The sequence below is a fragment of the Chiloscyllium punctatum genome, chromosome 11 (assembly GCF_047496795.1).
Source record: "Chiloscyllium punctatum isolate Juve2018m chromosome 11, sChiPun1.3, whole genome shotgun sequence".
In the NCBI taxonomy this organism is placed as follows: Eukaryota; Metazoa; Chordata; class Chondrichthyes; order Orectolobiformes; family Hemiscylliidae; genus Chiloscyllium; species Chiloscyllium punctatum.
The window spans coordinates 20,961,469-20,984,802 of NC_092749.1; the positions used below are offsets into that span (position 1 = coordinate 20,961,469).

General features: G+C 39.9%; 1 protein-coding gene across 6 annotated transcripts in view; it reads left to right on the forward strand.

The window, feature by feature from the left end:
- The window catches only part of cnsta (consortin, connexin sorting protein a), a 93,435-nt gene extending 72,039 nt beyond the window's left edge, over positions 1 to 21,396 (forward strand). For all 6 annotated transcript variants that reach the window (XM_072580442.1, XM_072580446.1, XM_072580441.1 and 3 more), the window contains 2 exons: positions 15,622 to 15,751; positions 18,120 to 21,396. In XM_072580442.1, coding sequence (XP_072436543.1) covers positions 15,622 to 15,751; positions 18,120 to 18,325 — 336 coding nt within the window. In that variant the 3' untranslated portion in view covers positions 18,326 to 21,396. The remainder of the gene's footprint in view (positions 1 to 15,621; positions 15,752 to 18,119) is intronic.
- Positions 21,397 to 23,334: the final 1,938 nt, after the last annotated feature.

Here is a 23,334-nt window from a genome sequence, read left to right on the forward strand (position 1 = left end):
AAATAACACACACTAAATTCTTCACGTCTTTGGAACTCCGAGCCACAGAAAGCTGTGGGGGGCAGAGTCTTTGCATATATTTAAGGCTGAGATAGATTCTTGATCAGTAGGGGGATTAATGGCAATGGGGAAAGGCTAAGAAGGAATGTCGGGTCATCCATGATGTTACTGAAGGCTGAGCTGGTTTGAGGGGATGAATGGCATACTCCTGTTCCTATTTCTTATGGTCTAATTGTATTATGTTGCTGCAAAAACTCTTGTGGAAAAAATTAAAATCAACAAGTGATGTTAGACATAAATTTTAGCTTGATGATGTGTGCTGGGACGGGAGTAAGTAGTTTGTTACTAGTTGCACGACGTTTATCAAAGTCAAGGCACGTGTTCACTAAATGGCGATTTATTCGTAGTCTAATCTGAGTGAAAATTCGCACTCCATAAAATGTAAAACAACCTGCGTAGAAAATACTGAATATGAAAGAGGTTCCAAGAAAAATACTTGTGAAGTATGGATCACACTTTCACCAAACGTTTGAAGATTAGTTATTTGGATAAACCTACTTTTAGTACTTTGGATAAGTGGGGAAAGCAACTCTGGTCTTAGACTAAATGGTATTAGTTTAATTTTATATTGTCAGATGCAAGAAATATTCTGTTTCTACTGATTTATAAAATAAAGGACCTTGAAAATTCCAGCCAGTGCTGTTGTTCAGTCTGATGGTACACCATAAAAGATAACAACTTTAATTCATAGCCAGGTTAAAATACTGAAAACCTAAATCAGAAGACACATAACTTGAACATTAGCCTTAACCTATATTTTGATGTAAACAGTTGTACTTCTGGTACATTAGATTAGATTACTTAGTGTGGAAACAGGCTCTTCGGCCCAACAAGTCCACACCGACCCGCCGAAGCGCAACCCATCCATTCCCCTACATTTACCCCTTTACCTAACCCTACGAGCAATTTAGCATGGCCAATTCACCTGACCTGCACATCTTTGGACTGTGGGAGGAAACTGGAGCACCTGGAGGAAACCCATGCAGACACGGGGAGAACATGCAAACTCCACTTAGAACTATTTAGTTTCTTACCTGCCTACATAACAATATATCGTACTACAAATATTCTTTGAAAGAAATACACACAAATAAGATGCACATCAGTTATAGTAAGCAGAATTACAAAATAAGATTATAAAATATAGGAGCAGAATTAGGCCATCAAGCCTGCTCTGCCATTTGATCATGGCTGATGGCTGGAAACTAGTCATCAGAATTTCCTTTGCAGTAATTAGACTAGAAATATTGCAAGCAAGCCAATTATAAATTGCTTCATCATTTCTTGTGAACCAAACTAAATTTAGGCTTGTTATTACCTTGTTTGCTGAGTTAAAATATTGACTGTAGTGTTTCTGTTTTACTAAGATTTTGGTTGGACATTAAAAGTGAAGCAAAAGATTAAACAGCATTTAAAAATATTTTTCTGCATCATTAAAGCATGGCAACTAACCGACCTGTGAAATAATGTGCTGAATAGTGCAATTAGTAGTAAAATTTCGCAACTGAGGACTTTTGTACATTTTACCCTCAACTTTTTAATTATGTTGTTGGAAGATAATGTTAAGAGTTACTTTAGGCTGAAAAAAATACTCGTCAATGAACAGCTCCATTCAGATGTTCAAATCCCTGATATTTTGCCATTTTCCATCCCTACTAGCTGATTGAGGCACAGTTGCTGTATTTACCCAAGTGCTGTCATAAAATTTGACAAATTATTTACCCTATACTTTGAATGATACCTACCCTCGTGAATGACAACTGCAATTTTGATGTTACAAAATAGGTAATTTGTATTGCTGCTCCAATGATGTGATGTGGAGGTGATGGTGTTTAACTGGGGTGGATAAAGTCAGAAATCACACAATACCAGGTTATAGTCCAGCACGTTTATTTGAAATTACAAGCTTTCCAAGATCTGCTCCTTCATCAGGTGAAGTGAAGGGAAGTGCACAGGCACAGAATTTATAGGCAGAGAGATAATGGCAAGATAATTCCAGGTAATTAAGAGTGTCAGAAGTTAAGTTCAAGCGATGTTAATGGAAATGCAATATCAGTTGGAGGGATTATGCATTTGGCCTAAGAAGTAATTCTAAGAAAGTCTTAGAGGAGGAGAAGAAGGAAAAAAAGCTATGTTCTCTCAATGGTGATGTCAGATGGTATTTAAAATATAATCAGTAACTTAGGAAACATGCCAATCAATTTCTGAACACCAAGAAATGGTTGGCAGCATTGGATACTCCAAATGCTAATGACCCTGACAACATTCCGGCAATGGTAATGAACATTAGTGCTCCAGAACTTGCCTGGCCAAGCTGTTCCGGTGCAGCTACAGCACTGGCATCTCTACTGAAATGTAAAAAGTTGCCCACATGTGTCCTGTACACAAAAAAAGGGCAAATCCAATAGCCAATTGGTCTAATCTTGATCATCAGTAAAGTAACAGGTGTCACCAACAATACCATGAAGCAGAACCTGCTCAGCAATAATCTGCTTACTGACACCTAGTGTTCCACCAGAGCCACTCAACGTCTAAAGTCATTACAGCCTTGGTTCAAACATGGACAAAAGAGCTGAATGCCAGAATTGTGAGAGTGACAACCCTTGACATAAAGATCACATTTGACCAAGTGTGGCATCAAGGAACCCTAGTAAAACTGGAATCAACGAGTATCGGTCTTTGTTTGTTAGAGTCATACCTGGCACATAGGAAGACAGTTGTGGTTGCTGGAGGTCAGTCATCTCAGTTTGAAGTCATCTCTGCGTGAGTTCCTCTGTTTTTTTTCTTTTTAAAAATTTAACCCCCATACTACTGCCTAACTGCAGTAGTGCTTATTTTTTCCCCAGCACCCATGGTGTGTGTGTGCAGGTGTGAAACACAGTGAAAGACACAAGGTACACGAATCTTTATTCGATTTCCACCACCAGGAAGATAGGAAAGCACCCGAGTGGCCAGTGACAAGCGCTCCCCATCACATCAAAGGGCACGTGAGTTCCTCTGAGTAGTATCCTGGTCCCAATCATCCTCAGCTGCTTCATCAATAACCCTTCTTCCATCATAATGTCAGAAGCAGGAATGTTCACTGATAACTTCACAATATTAAACACCAATCATGACTTCTCAGATACTGAAGCAGTCAGTATCCAAATACAGCTAGAGCTGGACAGTAACCAGGTTTGAGCTGAAATGAGGCAAGTTAACATTTGCACTACACAAATACTAAACAATGATTATCTTGAATAAGAGACAATCTAATCACTGCCTCTTGACTTTCAATGGTGTTACTGAATTACCCCACTATTAATTTCTTGGGAGTTACCTTTAACCAGAAACTAATATCGATACAGTGGCTACAAGAGGCGGTGAGAGGCTCGGAATGCTGCAGTGAGTAACTCACCTACTGACTCCTGAAAGTTTGTCCACTTTTCACAAGGCACAAATTGGAAGTGTGATGGGATATTGTCCATTTGAGTGCAGCTTCACCAACACTCAAGACTTTTGACATCATACAAGACAAAGTAGCAGGTTTGATTGGCACCACATTGACAAAAAGTCATTCCTCCACCACTGACACTCTGTAGTAGCAGCAGTGTGTATTATCTGAATGCATTGCAGAAATTCACCAAATATCCCTAGCCCCTTCTAAACCATTACCATTGAATAAATATATAGGAGCAACATCACCTGCAAGTTTTACCTCCACTCACTCATCATCCTGACTTGGAAATATATCAGTATCTCTTCACTGTTGAGTCAAAATCCTGGAATTCCTTTCCTAATGGTGTTGTGGGTCTACCCATAACACGTGGACTGCAGCAGTTCAAAAATGCAGCTCAACTCCACATTCTCAAGGGTAACTAGAAATGTGCAATATACCCTAGCCCAGTGAGCAACATCCAGGTCCTACAAGTTAATTGAAGTAAAAATCCAACAAACAGCAAGGAGGTTTGTAATCTGCATTAATATTGGTTGAGGAATAAATATTGGGTACGACACCTCTTTTCTTAAAACTATTGTCATAGAATATTTCACATTCACCTAAGTGGACAAACTGTTTGCTTAGCACCAAAGTAAAATAATGAATTCTCCAAGGATACACATCCCATTGAAAGGCAGGCAGAGGGAGCTAGGGTTGCTTTGTTGGTAGGAAATGAAATTAAATCATTAGCAAGAAAAGATATAGGGTTGGAAGGTACAGAATCTGTGTGGGTAGAGATGAGGAACTACAAAGGAAAAAGACCCCAGCAGGAATTATGTAGTCAGGATGTGGGGCAGAAAATAAATCAAAGTAGCAAAAGCATGTAAAAAAGACACTTACATTGATCATGGGGCACTTCAGTATGCAGGTGGAATTGGAAAACCCAGATTGATTGCAGATCCCAAGGAAAAGAATTTGTGGAATATCTAAGATTTTTTTTTGGATCAGTTTGGAGGAAACCGGAAATTCTGGATTTGATGTGTAATGAGGCAGGCTTGATTAGGGAGCTTAAGGTGGATGAGCCACATGGGAGTAGTGATCATAAAATGACAGAATTCACCCTGGAGTTTGAGGGGGAGAACCTGGAATCAGATGTAACGGCATTACAGTTGAGTAAAGGTAATTGCAAAGACATGAGTGTGGAGTTGGCTAGAGTTGATTGGAAAGGGAGCCTTGCAGGGAAGTTGGTGGAGCAGTAACAGTAGGAATTTCTTGGGGGTAATTCAGGAGGCACAGTAGAAATTCATCCCAAGAAAGAAGAAAAGTATTTAGGGGGGAATAAGACCACCATGGCTCTTGAGGGGAGTCAGGGACAGCATGTGAGCAAAAGAAAATTGTGGTGAAGGTTAACGGGAAGCCAGAGAATTAGGAAGCCTTGAAAAACTAACAGTCGGGGAGAAGATTAAATATAAGGGTAGGTCTGCTAGTAATATAAAACAAGTTTGAAAGACTTTTTAGATATATAAAAGGCAACAGAGAGGTAAGAGTAGACATTGGATTGCTGGAAAATTAGGCTGGAGAATTAGTAATGGGGACTAAGAAATGGTGGAGGAACTGAATAGGTACTTTGCATCAGTCTTCACAGTGGAAGACATCAGTAACATACCAGAACTTCAAGAGTGAAGGGGCAGAGATGAGTGACGTGATCATCATAAAAGAGAAGGTGCCGGAGAAGCTGAAGGGCCTAAAAACTAATAAATCACCTGGACTGGATGATCTACGCCCAAGGTTCTCAAGAAGATAGCTGAAGAGATATGGATGCATTAGTGGTAATATTTAAGGAATCACTGGAGACATAGAGGGTCTTAGAAGACTGGAAAATGGCTAACCTGACACCCTTGTTTAAGGGAGGGAGGCAGAAGATAAGTTATTGTCTAATTGTGAAGATTTTCAAGCTTTTTATTAAAGATGAGATTGCAGACTACTTGGAAGTGCATTGTAAAATAGGGCTGAGTCAGCTTCGTCAAGGAGAGGTCATGTTTGTCAAATGTGTCAAAATTCTTTGAGGAAGTAGTGGGCAAGTTAAACAAGGAGAGCCAGTGGCATGATCTGTTTGAACTCCTTTGATGAGGTGCTGCACAGGAGTTTGCTAATTACATTGACCTCTTTGGTGTTATGGGCAAGGTACTGGCCAGGATATAAGATTCGAAAAATGTGATGCTAGAAAAGCTTAACCAGTCAGGCAGCATCCAAGAGCTGGAGAATCAACGTTTCGAGCATAAAGGTTCCCTGATGAAGGGCTATATGCTCAAAACGTCAATTCTCCTGCTTCTCGGAGCAGGATAACTGGCAGTTATCACTTTCTTTATGGAGAAAACAGTGGGGATGTAGGGGTGTTTTTCAGGATGGCAGTGAGTGACAATGGAGTTCCGTATGGTCAGTGTTGGGACCACGATTCAAGTTATACTTTAATGACCTAGACAAAGAAACTGAGGCCATTATTGTTAATTTACAGATGACACAAAAATAGATGGTGGAAGTGGGGAAAAATGAAATGGATAGGCCAGGAGAATAGGCAAAGAAGTGGTAAATGGAATACAATGGGGGAAAGTGCATTTTGAGAGGAAGAATTGAGGTGTAGACTATTTTTTTAAATGGGGAGAAGCTTCAGAAATCTGTAGCACAGAGGGACTTGAGTCCTCCTTCAGGAATCTCGTAAGGTTGACAAGCAGGTTGTGTTGGCTCTTAGGAAGGTAAATGCAATGTTAGTAATAGTTTTCAGAGGGCTAGAATGGAAGGCCAGAAATGTACTACTGAAACTGTGTATGACTCTGGTCAGACAGCGTGTGGAATATACTGAGCAATTTGGGGCCCTTTATCTAAGGACGGATATGCTGGTGAGTGAATCCAGAGAAAGTTTCCAAGAGGTGATCCTGGGGTGAAAGGCTTGTCATATGAGGACAGGTCAAGGACTCTGGGTCTGTACTTGATTGTGTTTAGAAGGATGAGGGGGATCCGATTGAAACTCTCAGAATACTGAAAAGCCTGAATAGAGTGGATGTGGAGATGATATTTCCACTATTAGCAGAGACTAGGACCTGTGAGTACAGCCTCAGGGTGAAGGGATGACCCTTTAGAACAGAGATGAGGAATCTCTTCAGCCAGTGGATAATTAATCTGTGGAACTCATCGTCCATGGAAGGCTATGGAGGTCAAGTCACTGTATTTAAGATAGAGATATTTAGGTTCTTGATAAGTAAGGGAATCAAAAGTAGGGAGAATGGGGTTACAAAACATATTAGCCATGGTCGAATGGCGGAGCAGTCTCAATGAGTTTAATGACCTAATTCTGCTCCTGTATTGTATTGTATCTTACAATCTCATGTCTTATATAGGGCAATGAATAAAACTTCTAATGCCCCTCTCAATGCTGGTAGCGCCAGCACCCCACTTAACTCAACCAACCTTCTGGGTTGCCATTAAATTATTCTGAATCCCTAAAAAGCTGAGAATTTGCAGACTGTCCTAGTGGTGAATGGAGGTATAGAGGAATTGGACATCCATGGTAAACAACAGGCAGTTAGGGCCAGGGAACAGGATATTGTCAATATTGCAAGTACTGTATAGGGTTAAACTGGACAATGGCTTCACAATTAGCCACAAGTATACTCCCATAACTGAGGCATTCACACTGATATCTGCTTAATTCTTTCACAAGTTATTATCTTAATTCTCTCTTACTTGTAAAATTTTAATATATTTTTTCTTCAAACTGTGGTGTAATTGTATTACATGATAAGTTTGTGTGGAAAGTATTTTCCTTATTTCAGACATTTTTATTTTCTCTTGCTTATTAAATTGGAGAGGGTTCAGAAGAGATTTACCAGCATGTTGCTGGGAATGGAAGGAGATGCTAGGACTTTTTCATTGGAACACAGGAGGTTGAGGTTTATAATATCATGAGGAACATGGGTAAGGTGGATAACGAAGGTCTTTTCCACAGATTGGGGGTATTCAAAACTAATGGGCATATTTTTAAGGTGCAGAGGAAATGATTTAAAGGTCATGAGTGGCAACTTTTTTTACACTGGTTAGTGTGTGGAATGAACTGCCAGATGAAATGATGGATGCAGGTATGGTTACAACATTTCAAAGACATTTGGATAAGTATATGAATAGGAAGAGTTTGGAGGGATCGGAGCCAAAAGCAGGCAGGTGAGACTAGTTTAGTTTAGGAACAAGGTGAGTGTGGACTGGTTGGACTGAAGACCTGTTTCCAAGCCGTATGGCTCTAAAACTGGATGTCTGTTGCCTTGTAGTATGATGAAATGAGTGTGCTTTTCAAAAGCAGCGTACTGTGTCATTGCATGGCAAGATTGGTTGTGCAGGTAATCGGGTAATCCAAGTGAAACGGTGTTAGTTATTTGAGCACTGTGCAGTTCTGTATTCCTCTGCTAGTCATGTGATTTTCCCCAGGAAGACATACCAATAACAGAGGGCTTTGAAAATAGCAAGCTAATTCACACCAGTGCTGTTGAAACACAAGGTATTTTTTCATTTGCACTAATAAAGTGTGCTACCTAGTATTTTTACAAACTTATTTTAAAGCTAAGCAAGTAAAAAAGTTTGATTTTATAGAAAGTAGTACATACTTAACAGATCTTCAGTGTTATATTTGTAAATTTTCCACTTTGATCAAAGGTCTTGAAGGAAAGCAAGAATTCAGTTATCTAGTACCTTGCACATCTCAAAGTACTTCATGAATTAATTAGGAGCAAATTACTGTAGATGCTAGAATCTATACTGGAAACAACGAATGTTGGAGGTAACAGCAGGTCAGACAGCATTCCTGATGAAGGGCTTTTGCCCAAAATGTTGATTTCGTTACTCCTTGGATGCTGCCTGAACTGCTGTGCTCTTCCAGCACCACTAATCCAGTATTTGGTTTTCAGCATCTGCAGTCATTGTTTTTACCTCCATGGAGAGAGCGCAAGCTAAAGTTTAGAATCTAGATAACCCTTCAGCAGAGCTGAAGTGTGGAAGGGTCAGCACTTGTGCACTGTTGGGAGGGATGATGGTATGTGTAGTGTGCAGGGGGAGAAAAAATGTTGGTAGTTCAGAGTAATTGATCGGAATGTGCGAATGGTAGAACAACAGTGTGTCTAACTGCTAGATTGGAAAGAGCAGACATTTCAGGCATAAGCCCTTCATCAGGAATGCATAACTGGGACCAATGTGGGTGCCTGTAGCACTCCTGTCACTTATCAAAAGTGAGATGAATTAAAAAGAGAAATTGTTCAGTGAGAGAACAAGTTCAGCCAGGTGGAGGAGATTGGTGGTGGCTGGGGACTGTCCAGGTCTCTAATTGAGGAAGAAGCTGAGAATTTGCAGACTGTCCTAGTGGTGAATGGAGGTATAGAGGAATTGGACATCCATGGTAAACAACAGGCAGTTAGGGCCAGGGAACAGGATATTGTCAATATGATGGAGAACATCAAAGAAATCACAAATGTGGGTTGGCAGGGTCTGGATGAGTGGGGAGAGGATGAAGTCAATGTGGAAGGAAATTAGCTCAGTAGGGCAGGATTTTGGGAAGGAGGTAGAAGTGGGCTGTTCATGTTTGGGAGACTGAGGTAGGAGGCATTGGGTGTAGGATCTCTGGAGGTAATGAAGTCATAGAATCCCTACAGTGTGGAAAAAGGCCCTTCAGCCTGGAGCTCCCAGAGGAAACCCACACAGTCACAGAGAGAATGTACAAACTCCACACAGTCTCCCAAGGCTGGAATCGAATCTGGGCCCCAGCTAATTCATTCTCCCACCACCTCCCACCCTTCCCCACCCCACCGCATCCCACCCCCCACCCCCACCACCAAACCACACAAATGCTGACCCATCCACACTTCAGCTCTGAAAATAGCCATCTAGACTAGAAATGTTAGCTTGCTGTCTTTCCATGGATGCTGTCTGACCTACTGGGATCTCCAGCATTTGTTGTTTTCATGAATTAATTACTTCTGAAGGGTGTTGGCTGTCATTTCTTGGAAAACTTGGTAGTCAATTTGTGCTAATCGCAAGTGTTCCATAAGCAGCAATCAAGCGAATTACAAACTGTCCGTTGATGGTGGTTAAAATGTGGCAGCTGGCCAGGACAAACACCCAAATAGTCATGTGCACACTTCTTGGATAGTAGTACAATGCCACTGTTTGTGCCCATATGAGCAGATGTACAAGGTCCTGGTTTGATATCTGATTTGAAAGATAGCACCTCCAGTAATATAGTATTTCCACAATATATCACTGATGGAATGAAAATAGAAATGTGTTTTTTTATCAACCTGTCCAAAGTTACTATTACACACATTTATACACCTAATGGTAAGGTCCTGAGGAGGGTTGCTGAACAAAGAGACCTTGGAGTGCAGATTCATAGCTCCTTGAAAGTGGAGTTGCAGGTAGATAGGATAGTGAAGAAGGTGTTTGGTATGCTTTCCTTTATTGGTCAGAGTATTGAGTGCCAGAGTTGGGAGGTCATGTTGTGGTTATACAGGACGTTGGTTAGGTTACTGTTGGAATATTGCATGCAACTCTGGTCTCCATCCTGTCGGAAAAATGTTGTGAAACTCGAAAGGGTTCAGAAAAAATTTACAAGGATGTTGCCAGGGTTGGAGAATTTGAGCTCTCAGAAGAGGCTGAACAGGCTGGGGCTGTTTTCCCTGGAGCATTGGAGGCTGAGGGGTGACCTTATAGAGGTTTTTAAAATCATGAGGGGCATTGATAGGATAAATAGACAGTTTTTTCCCTTGGGTCCCAGAGTCGAGAAATAAAGGGGTTTGGGGTGAGGGGGAAAGATATAAAAGAGACCTAAGGAGCAACTTTTTCATGCAAAGGGTGGTACATTTATGGAATGAGCTGCCAGAGGAAGTGGTGGAGTCTAGTACAATTACAACATTTAAAAGGCATCTGGATGGGTATATGAACAGGAAAGGTTTGGAGGGATATGGGACCCGGGTGCTGGTAGGTGGGACTAGATTGGGTTGAGATATCTGGTCAGCATGGACAAGTTGGACCAAAGGGTCTGCTTCCTTGCTGTACATCTCTATAACTCTATGACTTCTGAAGCAGGTCGGCCCAGATCCCAGGCCGGGGTAGGGACATTACTACTATGTCACAAGAGGGCTCTAAAGAAATAGATTCAGCAATGAAAATCTGCTTCTGTGAATGTTAAAATGTTTAGCTTTGTGCAGTGGTAAATTGGGAACTGTTGATTTTTAATCAGTCATTCAGGGTGGAAATAGATCCTCTGGTCCAACTCATCCACGCTGAACATGCTCCCAAACTAAACTGGTCCCACCTGCTTGAGTTTGGCCCATATCCCTCCAAACCTTTCCTATTCATGTGCTTATCCAAATGTCTTTCAAACATTGTAACTGTACCTTCTTCCACCACTTCATCAGACAACCACCTGATGAAGGAGCAGCACTCCGAAAGCTAGTGCTTCCATTTAAACCTGTTGGACTATAACCTGGTGTTGTGTGGTTTTTAACTTTGTACACCCCAGTCCAACACTGGCATCTCCCAATCATCTCTTCCTCGAGCTGAGGATGAAGCCAGGTTTTATAGGAATCTTGTACAATAAGATTAATTAAAATGGGGGAAATGCAATGTTTTTGGAAATTAAGTTAATCCGGTTACAATGATAATTGAAAAACAGTTAAAGGAAGAAAAAGCTGATTGTTGAAACAATGCAACATCCTGACAATATAAATGAGTTCCCGATGGGATCAGGAGATTCCAGCTCTCTTTGCAGGGAGATGAGAATGTCTCTCTTAAAACAGTAAGGTGCTTCCATTGTTCCTGTGCTGGGAGCGAGATCCTTTGGTGCCTGTCCGCCTGACCTGTCTTTTGTGCGGCTTTGGTATTGCTGTGTTATCAGACTACCCTTGGGGCTTTGGGACAGTTGTGTTGACTAGGTCCAGGAAGCTTATTGTTAGTGTGTTTTGGGAAGTATATTCCCTTGTCTGTGAGTGACTATGGTTCTATCTAGTTTCACTTGTCAGCTTGTTTCGTCAATGCTGAGGCATTCTGGGTGTTTCTAGTATAGTTTGTCCAAGTTTGATTTCCTGTGTTCTGTGTGGGCTTACTGTGGGTAGGCAGGGTGGCAGATCTTTTCCCACACCAGGTTATCATCCAACGAGTTTATTTGAAATCACAAGCTTTCAGAGTGCTGCTGTTTCATCAGATGACTTCGTCAGGAGCAGTGTTCAGAAAGCTTGTGATTTCAAACAAACCTGTTGAACTATAACCTGGTGCCCTGTGACTCTGACATTGTACACCTCAGTCCAACACCAGCACACCCACATCATAAGACCATAAGACCATAAGACATAGGAGTGGAAGTAAGGCCATTCGGCCCATCGAGTCCACTCCGCCATTCAATCATGGCTGATGCGCATTTCAGCTCCACTTGCCAGCGTTCTCCCCGTAGCCCTTAATTCCTCTAGACAACAAGAACCTATCAATCTCGGCCTTGAAGACATTTAGCGTCCCGGCTTCCACTGCACTCCGTGGCAATGAATTCCACAGGCCCACCACTCTCTGGCTGAAGAAATGTCTCCGCATTTCCGTTCTGAAATGACCCCCTCTAATTCTAAGGCTGTGTCCACGGGTCCTAGTCTCCTCGCCTAACAGAAACAATTTTCTAGCATCCACCTTTTCAAAGCCATGTATTATTTTGTACGTCTCTATTAGATCTCCCCTTAATCTTCTAAACTCCAACGAATACAATCCCAGTGTCCTCAGCCGTTCCTCATATGCTAGACCTGTCATTCCAGGGATCATCCGTGTGAATCTCCGCTGGACACGTTCCAGTGCCAGTATGTCCTTCCTGAGGTGTGGGGACCAAAACTGGACACAGTACTCCAAATGGGGCCTAACCAGAGCTTTATAAAGTCTTAGTAGTACATCTCTGCTTTTATATTCCAACCCTCTTGAGATAAGAGACAACATTGCATTCGCTTTCTTAATCACAGACTCAACCTGCATGTTTACCTTTAGAGAATCCTCGACTAGCACTCCCAGATCCCTTTGTGCTTTGGCTTTATTAAGTTTCTCACCATTTAGAAAGTAGTCCATTCCTATATTCTTTTTGCCAAAGTGCAAGACCTCGCACTTGCTCACGTTAAATTCCATCAGCCATTTCCTGGACCACTCTCCCAACCTGTCTAGATCCTTCTGTAGCCTCCCCACTTCCTCAGTACTACCTGCCTGTCTACCTAACTTTGTATCATCGGCAAACTTCGCTAGAATGCCCCCGGTTCCCTCATCCAAATCATTAATATATAATGCGAACAGCTGTGGCCCCAGCACCGAACCCTGCGGGACACCGCTCGTCACCGGCTGCCATTCTGAAAAAGAACCTTTTATCCCAACTCTCTGCCTTCTGTTAGATAGCCAATCCTCAATCCATCCCAGCAGCTCACCTCGAACACCATGGGCCCTCACCTTGCTCAGCAGTCTCCCGTGTGGCACCTTATCAAAGGCCTTTTGAAAGTCCAGATAGACCACATCCACTGGGTTCCCCTGGTCTAACCTACTTGTTACCTCTTCAAAAAATTCCAACAGGTTTGTCAGGCATGACCTCCCTTTACTAAATCCATGTTGACTTGTTCTAATCAGACTCTGCTCTTCCAATAATTTAGAAACCTCATCCTTAATGATGGATTCTAGAATTTTACCAACAACCGAGGTTAAGCTGATTGGCCTATAATTTTCTATCTTTTGCCTTGATCCTTTCTTGAACAAGGGAGTTACTACAGCCATCTTCCAATCATCCGGGACCTTTCCTGACTCCAGTGACTCTTGAAAGATCTCAACCAATGCCTCTGCTATTTCCTCAGCAACCTCTCTCAGAACTCTAGGGTGTATCCCATCGGGGCCAGGAGATTTATCAATTTTAAGACTTTTTAACTTTTCTAGCACTATCTCTTTCGTAATGGCAACCATACTCAACTCAGCCCCGTGACACCCTTTAATTTTTGGGATATTACTCATGTCTTCCACTGTGAAAACTGACGCAAAGTACTTGTTAAGTTCTCCTGCTATTTCCTTATCTCCCATCACTAGGCTCCCTGCATCAGTTTGAAGTGGCCCAATGTCTACTTTTGCCTGTCGTTTGTTTCTTATGTACTGAAAGAAACTTTTACTATTATTTCTAATATTACTGGCTAGCCTACCTTCATATTTGATCCTCTCATTTCTTATTACACTCTTTGTTATCCTCTGTTTGCTTTTGTATCCTTCCCAATCTTCTGATTTCCCACTGTTCTTAGCCACTTTATAGGATCTCTCTTTTTCTTTAATACATTTCCTGACTTCCTTTGTCAGCCAAGGTTGTCTAATCCCTCCCCGGTTAATCTTTCTTTTCTTGGGAATGAACCTCTGTACAGTGTCCTCAATTATACCTACAAACTCCTGCCATTTTTGCTCTAGTGTCTTCCCGGTTAGCCTTTGCTTCCAGTCTATTTTAGTCAGTTCCTCTCTCATGCCCTCATAATTACCTTTATTCAACTGTAACACCATTACATCAGATTTCGCCTTCTCCCTTTCAAACTCCAGACTGAACTCTACCATATTATGGTCGCTACTTCCTAAGGGTTCCCTTACTTTAAGATCTTTTATAGAGTCTGGTTCATTGCAAAGCACTAGGTCCAGAATAGCCTGCTCTCTTGTGGGCTCCATGACAAGCTGTTCCAAAAAGCCATCCTGTAAGCATTCCATGAATTCCCTTTCTTTAGATCCACTAGCAACATTATTTACCCAGTCCACCTGCATATTGAAGTCACCCATGATCAATGTAACCTTGCCTTTCTGACATGCCTTCTCTATTTCCCGGTATGGCTACATTGACACAAAAAAACTCAATGGTCACCCTTCAACCTTCTACACTCCAATGAAAAACATCCTAGTCTATCCAGTCTCTCATTATAACTTAAACCATCCATTCCTGACAACATCCTGGCAAAACTTTTCTGAACCCTCCAGTTTAATAATAATCTTTTTATAACAACAGGGTGAGAAAGTGAGGACTGCAGGTGCTGGAGATCAGAGCCGAAGAGTGTGATGCTGGAAAAGCACAGCTCTTTAAGCAGTATCCAAGGAGCAGGAGCATTGACATTTCAGGCATAAGTCCTTCATCAGGAATGAAGCTTGTGGGCCAAGAGGGCTGAGTAATAAATGGGAAGGGGTGGGGCCAAGGGAAAGGTAACTGGGAATGCAATAGGTAGATGAAGGTGGAGGTAAAAGTGATAGGTCAGAGAGGAGGGTGAAGCCAGTAGGTGGGAAGGAAGATGGACAGGTAGGACCATTCAAGAGGATGGTGCCATGTTGGAAGGTTGGGATTGGGATAAGGTGGGGAGAGGGGTGATGGGGAAATTGGTGAAATCCATATTAATCCTGTGTGGTTAGAGGGTCCCATAGTGGAATATGAGGTGTTCTTCCTCCAGACATCAGGTGGTTAGGATTTGGCAATGGAGGTAGCCCAGGACCTGCATGTCCTTGGTGGAATGGAAAAGGGAGTGTTTGGCCATGGAGCAGTGGGGTTGATTGGTACGGGTGTCCCAGAGATGTTCTCTGAAACAATTCACAAGTTGACGTCCTGTCACCCCAATGTAGTGGAGACCACATTAGCTGCAACGGACGCAGTAGATGATGTGTGTGGAAGTATAGATAAATTTCTGCTGGATGTTGAAGGATCATTTGGGGCCTTGGGTGGAGGCGAGGATGCAGGTGTGGGCACAGGTTTCACACTTATTGCGATGGCAGACTAAGGTGCTGGGAGGGAAGGGTGGCTGAAATATCGATTCTCCTGGTCCTCGGATGCTGCCTGAACAGCTGTGCTTTTCCAGCACCACACTCTTTAACTTATAACAGGGTGACCAGAACTGGGCACAATATTCTAGAAGAAGCCTCAAATGACCTGTACAACCTCAATATGACATCCCAACTCCTATACTCAAAGGTCTGAGTAATGATAAGAATTAAGCTGAATGCCTTCTTAACCACCTTGTCTACTTGTACACAAATTTCAAAGGTTTTCTGGTGTGCACATTAAATGTCTTATTCTGTAAATTATTCTTTCCATATAGAATACCCACCCAGAGGGTCTTGTGTCCATACTTAAAAAAAGAAATTCGGACAAAGAAATCACAAGGGTGCAACAGAAGCAATCAAAGAGGAGAGTAAGATTTCAGGAACCCCAAGACACACTAGAACAAGGTAAGTTAGCATTCTATTCTTTGTTTTCATGTATCTAAGTTAACATTCTGAATGGTTTGCAAGACCTCAAATTTTGTTCTTGTTGAGTGTAAACTTAATTAGGAGAAAGTGAAGACTGCAGATGCTGGAGAGCCAGTGGTGCTGGAAAAGCACAACAGGTCAATGCTGTGTTTTTCCAGTGCCCCACTTTTCATCTCCTAAATCAATTGTGCTAGATCATAAATCTAATTCTGTTAACTATGACAGTATTTAGAGATCACAGGAGTGGTATGAAAACTAAAAGTCAAAAAGTATACCTGTCTAATTAGCAGAATTTCAAATGATATTTTGGTTGGTGTAATAATGAAGTACTAGTACAGAATTGCAAAGCAAGTATTAGTGAATGAATCAACCTTTTCTTTTCCCCGAATATGTAAACACAGCTGTTCTTCATGTGGAGGAGCTGGAGTTGGGCTGGGGCGGACAAAATTAAAAATCACACAGCACCAGGTTATAGTCCAACAGGTTTATTTTGAAGTACTAGCTTTCAGAGCACTGCTCCTTCATCAGATAGCTGTGTACCGAGATTATAAGACACAGAATTTATAGCAAAAGATTATTGTCATGCAACTGAAATGATATATTGAACAAACCTTAGATTGTTGTTAAGTTTTTCATCTTTTAGAATGGATTGCAGGTTTCGGATCATGAATATGTAAATCCCAGAACTATTTAAGTCACATTCTCGAGATAACTTAAGGTTTTATTTTTTAAAAGTGACAGCTCAGCGCAGACAATGCATTAAAAGGTGTGAGGTTACAGTCTCTGTATTCCAATCTTGAGTCAGACTGGTTCTATTTCCAAAGTAGGGATTTATAAAATATTACATGGATTGACTGCCTGCAGGTTATGTGTTTTTTGAGTAAAATAGAATGTATCTGCAAATATAATTCTGCAAATGCAAGTTCACCCCATAGACATGTGCGTGCATGTGTGTGTGAGAGTGAGAGAGAGAGAGAGAGAGTGTGTGTGTGCGTGCGTGCTTGGTAAAGTGTGCAAGTGTGATGCAGCATAAGCCTGTGTGTGCGCAAATGGGTATTAGTGTGGGGGTTCTGTGGGTGTGTACGAGAGAGGATCTCACCAACATTCTTCTTCTTGACATTTTCCCATGTTTCCAGAAAATGTTTATCACATACCTGTCTGGTATTTTATGTCATGTCATTCAAATCAAGCATCCTTCAAGAACAATACACAAATTAGCTATGACGTGTACAATGATAAGTATTAGTTTTCCTACATTTGCACTCTTCTTCCCAGTTGTTTTTTTGTAAGTTAACTTGTCTTTATGGAATTAAAAGTCCGTGATGTAGCACACAATTAGATATTACGCTTATTGATACTGTCAATTGTACCATATTATAAGTTAGTTTAAGTTGTATTATATTTCTAAATATGCATGCTTTGTTCATCTTGTTCCCATGTCCCTTGTTATTATCCAACCACCAATCAAACCTTGAATGCTGGTGTAATTTCTGTTCGCTAGATAACTGGCAGTGAATTCCACAGTCTTACGACTCCCTGCATGTCAAGGCCACTTTTTTCTAAAGGGCTTTTATTGAGATTTTCTTGGTAACTCCCTCAACTTCCCAAATACCTTTCACAGCCTCCAAGATTCCATCCATTCTACTTACAGGGCAACCTCTCTCTCATTGGGGGTTACCCTAAGATTTTTTTTTTCGCTGTATTCAAGTTTTTGAAGACAAATTCACCTGCTGTATGTAGAAATTCCTCTTGCCCTTAGTCTTTCATTTCTTGCTTTCAAACTTTGTGTCCATGTTCCATTCTCCTCAGTTTTATTTTCACAACTACTGATGGTGTGAATGTTAGTCCCATCTATATGTAATTTAAAATACTTATGTCACTTCATAATCTAAATAATGTTGAAGTGTTTCTTCATATTTTGTCATATTTGGCAATGCTAGTGAACCTCCTCTTATAAACAATATTCTCAGTGCGGAGCTCAGCATTTGTAAACCATAAACTTGTACAACTTCGAATGAGATTTTAGTTTATTAGCTAGTTTTTTTTTGCTTTTTATTACACTTAGAATTCCAATAGTCACCCTGCAGCATTGATTTATGGCTTTTATATGAACCTAGAAGGTGAATGGACTGAATCCTCAAAAATGAGGTCATGAATGGTTCTGAAATATTATTGCAGAGATTGATGGTTTGAAATACCAGTCAACAGAGAATGAGCAATGTCTTTCTAAATATTTGCAAATTAAATTTTTCTGTTTGTCTCAAATTAGTGGACTGAGTTCAGCTATTGAGCTTCATTGTGATCACACTTCAACACACTGATTTAGATTTTTATTATTTTCCCTTAGATGAAGTAAATGGAGATTCCTGCCTCCTTTTAGTTCTATTGTGCATTGTCACAGTACTTCTGAGTGTCGGAGGAACAGCACTTTATTGCACATTTGGTGATCTGGAGTCCAGTGTATGCAGAGACTTCACGACACAAATGAACTTCTATTATGCTCAGTTCCAACAAGGTGTTGAGAAAGTGAAGCACTGGCTGTTATTTTCCTAAAATGACGTATCTACTTAAATAGAATTGAAGTAATTATGTAAGTCATGGTTCAGAAGGATTAGATGAAAAACTTGATAATCTTGTTGTACGTGCTGCAATGCAATAACTGCTGTGAAATGCAACAATCACTAGGACATAACACAGCAACGTCACAGCTGGAGTTTTGGCTCTCAACAAATCATAGCTTGGCGTGGCAAGAAAGGATAAATATGCAACTTCATTAAAGATGTTTGTGAAATGTGGGAACATAGCAGGCTTGCCAGTCACTTCCAGAAAATTAGCTTTTGTGTAATTTATCTTTTAAGGGTGACTGGTGAATAATTTATCATACAGATGTGAATGAACATTTTTGTATATTGCTTTTGTAATAGGTTTTACTGATCAGTTTTAACATCCTTTTCCCTGTTTAAAAATGGTGGCAGTTGTAATCTATATATTTTTTTCAAAACTATTTTAATTGTATTCAGGTTCCTTTGCTGCCTCAACTCTTTAAATTATTTACAACTTTCCTTTTATGTTTAATTGTGATATGTGATATGGTTTGAAAATTAGTCTGATTTCACGTGTCGACCTCTTCATCTTGTTCCGATGATTTATCTCTGCAGCCCAGTCCAAAAAAATGCAAACACACACATGAATGTTTTGAAGCAGATTCTTACTGTTAAGGTAAAATTTTCTATTTTCATTTTATAATCAAATGTACATATCTCCTATTTGACAAGGTAAATCACAAAGTAAATGATTACCTCCTAACTGGAAGTGTGAATGAACAAGTAAGTTATGACTTTCTTTCGAAGGCAATGGGAAAGCGTTCTTGTTATTGTTGGAATTTTGGTTTTTTTCTTCCTTTTTAAATAATTTTGTAACTACTTTAACAAACTATATGCTGGTGTCCTGCTTTATGATGCATTGGCATTTCTTAATGTGGTAGTTGCATCAGGGTTTGTTGCAAAATATTATGCAGACAAAAGATTTTGGTTAATACCTCTGCTTTTTCCACACAGCAAATTCCCACATTTGGTCTGAGAGACAGGGAGTTAGAAAGGGACTTTTAAATACAATCTGAGCCTGGTCAACTCATTTTGAGCAGCATTAACCAGCACTTGTGTTTAGCTTGCCTGCCACTTTACAGATCAGTGGTAGCTTACAATTGTTTATAAATTTATCATAGAATCCCTACAGTATGGAAACAGGCCCATTAGCCCAACAAGTCCACACCAACCCTCCAAACAGTATCCCACCCAAACCCTAGTTCCATACCCTGTTACTCTATATTTACCCCTGAGTAATACACCTAACCTAACAATCCCTGAACATTATGGGCAATTTAGCATGGCCAATTCACCTAGCCTGCACATCTTTGGATTATGGGAGGAAACTGGAGCACCCAAAGGAAACCTACGCAGACATGGTGCGAATGTGCAAACTCCACACAGATAGTCACCCAAGATTGGAATCGAACCTGGGTCCCTGGTGCTGCGAAGCAGCGGTGCTAACCACTGAGCCACCCTATTATGCTGAACACTCATGAGCTTGTTACTTAGAAAGCTGTCTTTCAATTTGGCATATTTTGTAACATTGATAGTTCTGTTCAGGTAGAAATCTTCTTATTTTGCTGTTCACTAGGAGAGATGGTTGAAAGGTGCAAGTCTGATCTATTACCAGGCTTCCACCCTTGCCAGCATATTGTGTTCCAAGATTACATTGCTTAGTTTATCTCAAATTGCGAAGGACTGATCATCTGGTATAATATTGGGAGGATACATGTTTCAGGAGTTGGTGATTTATTACTAGTGTAGGAACATGCTGTGTGCACTGAAAGAATTAACAATTTGAAGTTTGATTTCCTGTGCAACACAAACATGCAGAGTCTTGCAAAATACGTGTGCTGACTCTTCACAGATGTATATTCTCAACTTTGATTTTTGAAGTATGAAGTTATTAATTCAAGCCCATAAATTAATATTTTCAAAAACTACAATGCTTAAGAGCAGGTCTCTATACAAAAATACATTTAAAAAAAAGGATAATTACCTTACCACTTCCATGCCATTATACAGCATTTCTAAGCTTTGCTTCTATAACCTGTCTCCATTCATTGGATCTACAAACATTGTGTATAATTCTTATTATTAATCAAAATAAGTGCTACAATTGCACAGGTTTCTCAGCATCTGACAAAGAGAGAAGTTAATTTTAAGGTCCAGAGACTTGCTTTGTGATCTTTTGCTGAACTTTTAACTTCAAGCTTTGGTTTTGTTGTTTGTGGTGGCGTTAATTCTGTGTTTAACAAGGTTGTATGTACATAGGAGTGAACGATAACTAAACTTTTTTCATATGATGGTTCTGTGTTAAATATTATTCTGGCACATTGGATATGGTGATTTGCCAGTAAATTTATTCCTCAACTTGAATGATGATATCAATTAAATTTTTCAGTAAAAGGGCCTTAAATTTTAACATAGTAACTTAACATATCTATGAAGTTGCCAGCTTTTAACCTGAACTGTATCATGGCGCATGATTATATGGTAGAAGGCAGAATATATTAATCATGTGTTACTGGCTGGATCAGTGCACTGTTCTAAAAAGGTAATGATTGGGAAATTTAATTTATTTAATGTAAAATATGCTGTATGTAGAGCAAATCATGAGATTTATTTTCCTTGTTTTGTAAATTCAAATAACTGGCATGTTGACATTTAGAAATCTATAAGATTGAGCTTTGTAATATTAGAGGTGGTTAACCTCTGAATTTGAGTGCTTAATGTAAGATTTATTAAATTAATTTTGCCCCACTTATTGCATTCTTCACCAGAAATATTTTTAACACGTTCATCTTAATGTCATTAAGTCTAGTAATTTTATTGGTTTGAAATGTAAAACCTATACAAAGAATTGTGATTTGAAGATGGAATTACCTGTTGTAAAGTGAATCATGTAACTTGCATCACTGGTCATCTATTTTGAGATTGAAACTTGTGATTTCCACTAATGTTAAATAGAAAATCAGGAGTTTAACTTTTGTTTTTCTCTTCATAAAGTAATTATTTTTAACTGTTTAAAAATCATTTGAACTGTTTTCAATTGCATTATTTTAAAACATGGCTTTCTTGGATGGAGTGAGTTATGACTTTCCATAAACTGGCAGCAGATATGTGAACATCACCACTGGCAAATTCCTGTAAACCACTCACCATCCAGACTTGCAAATGTGTTGCCATTTCTTCACTGTCACTGAGTCAAACTTGTGGAACTTGCTGCTTAACAACACTGCAGATGTGCCTACACCAAATGGACTGAAGCAGTCTAAGGCTGCAGCTCAGCACTACCTTAGAGGGCAACAGATGATGGGTGATAACCAAAGTCCACATCTTGAATGACTTTCTTTAAAAACCAAAGTTTTTCAGTTGTAAATTGACAGCCAATTGAAATGTAACCTGTTCATATATTGTGAAGTCCCAGTCTTCCCAATTGACAGAATCTAACACGTGGTATCTCCTGATGAGGTAGAAAGGAAAGATTGTTGATAGCCACTCAAGTCACTGGGACCTGAAACAGTAATGATAGAATGTTGTTTCTTTTCTGGACTAAGCATTGGTGATAGTAAGAACTTATGCCAGCCAGTTACCCTTAGTCATGGAATAGATATAGCTTCGGTCTTAATAGAAATAACTCCAGACACCAGAGGGAAGACAAAAAAAAGTGGTAAAAGGAAAATTCTTAAGTGCAAGGGAAGTAGCACTAATGGCAACTATGAAGTCAGCAAGGAAAATCTGTGGTGTGAAGGTATTTAACTTTAGGAAGGATTCGATCAAAGCTGGAATCTGAAAAAATTAATCTTGCCTGCAGGTTTATAGATGGACCTGGGAAGGTGAATTTGTGCCTTCTAGCATTGTAAAGAATGTAGACCATAGGAAATGGACTTGTGAATTCTAGCTATAGTCATAAACTCTGGAAACTGTGCAAGCTAACAAAAAAAAGGTATTCCTGCTTATGTTATGGCCAAGTGTAGTTGTGCAAAATCAATTTAAATTCCATTATGTCATGACAAATGTGTTTTTAAAAATTTCCAGTTACCAAGACGACCAGTTAAGTACTCTCCTTCAGGAATTAAAATGCAAGATCTCTCAACCAAGTTTCTTAACAATTGTTGGTTTATCATCAAAGCAAAACATTCAATATTGGTGCAATAGCTAGTTTATACAGGCAGTCGGTAATAAGAATATAAGTTTTGAGACACTTAAATACACAATCTTCATTAAAAGAGGGAAAAAAAGACTAAACCTACTATTCTGAAAGGCAAAAAGGCAAAGCATTGAAGATGCAAGAGTCTGTTGCTGAGATGTTATGGGACATATGGTCAAGTCACTAATTACACAGTTGTCTTAGTCTTGCTGAGACTAATACAAGTCAAGAAATACAATTTTGATATTCTTCAAACACTAACAAAAATAGGTTTCACCCTGAACATAAGTATAGGCTCTTTAGCCCACTATATCTATGCTAACAATGATGCCATTCTACTATAACCTGAGAGAGATCAGGTAGGCAGGCTTCCCTCTAACTCAACTGGAAATTGCAAGTTGTCCTCCAAACCAGATAAAATTAAGAACCTTCTTCAAGTCACTGTTCAAAATTTCTCATTAATCTACTCAGACTCATGTCAGGGATTCTTTCTTCACTAAGTTTACTATCCAAGTGGTTACAGGTGTTTTGCTTCAGTAGCAATATACTATCCAGAACAGCAATGTTGCAAAAAACTTCTATCTCCAATAAACCAGGATAATTTCAAAGAATTATTTTATTAATATTCAGTTCGTGTGTGTAAATTAAAATAGAACAAGTGTTTACCATGTCTCAAGTAAACAAAGTGTATTTCCCTCAAAGTCTTAATCAGATTTTTCTAATGGCATCATACTTTCTCAGTTTTGAGAGAACAATTGACTTTGTTAGTATCTGTTACAGATACTTAAATTTTGAAGCAATAGTGTCATATCAAAATGATG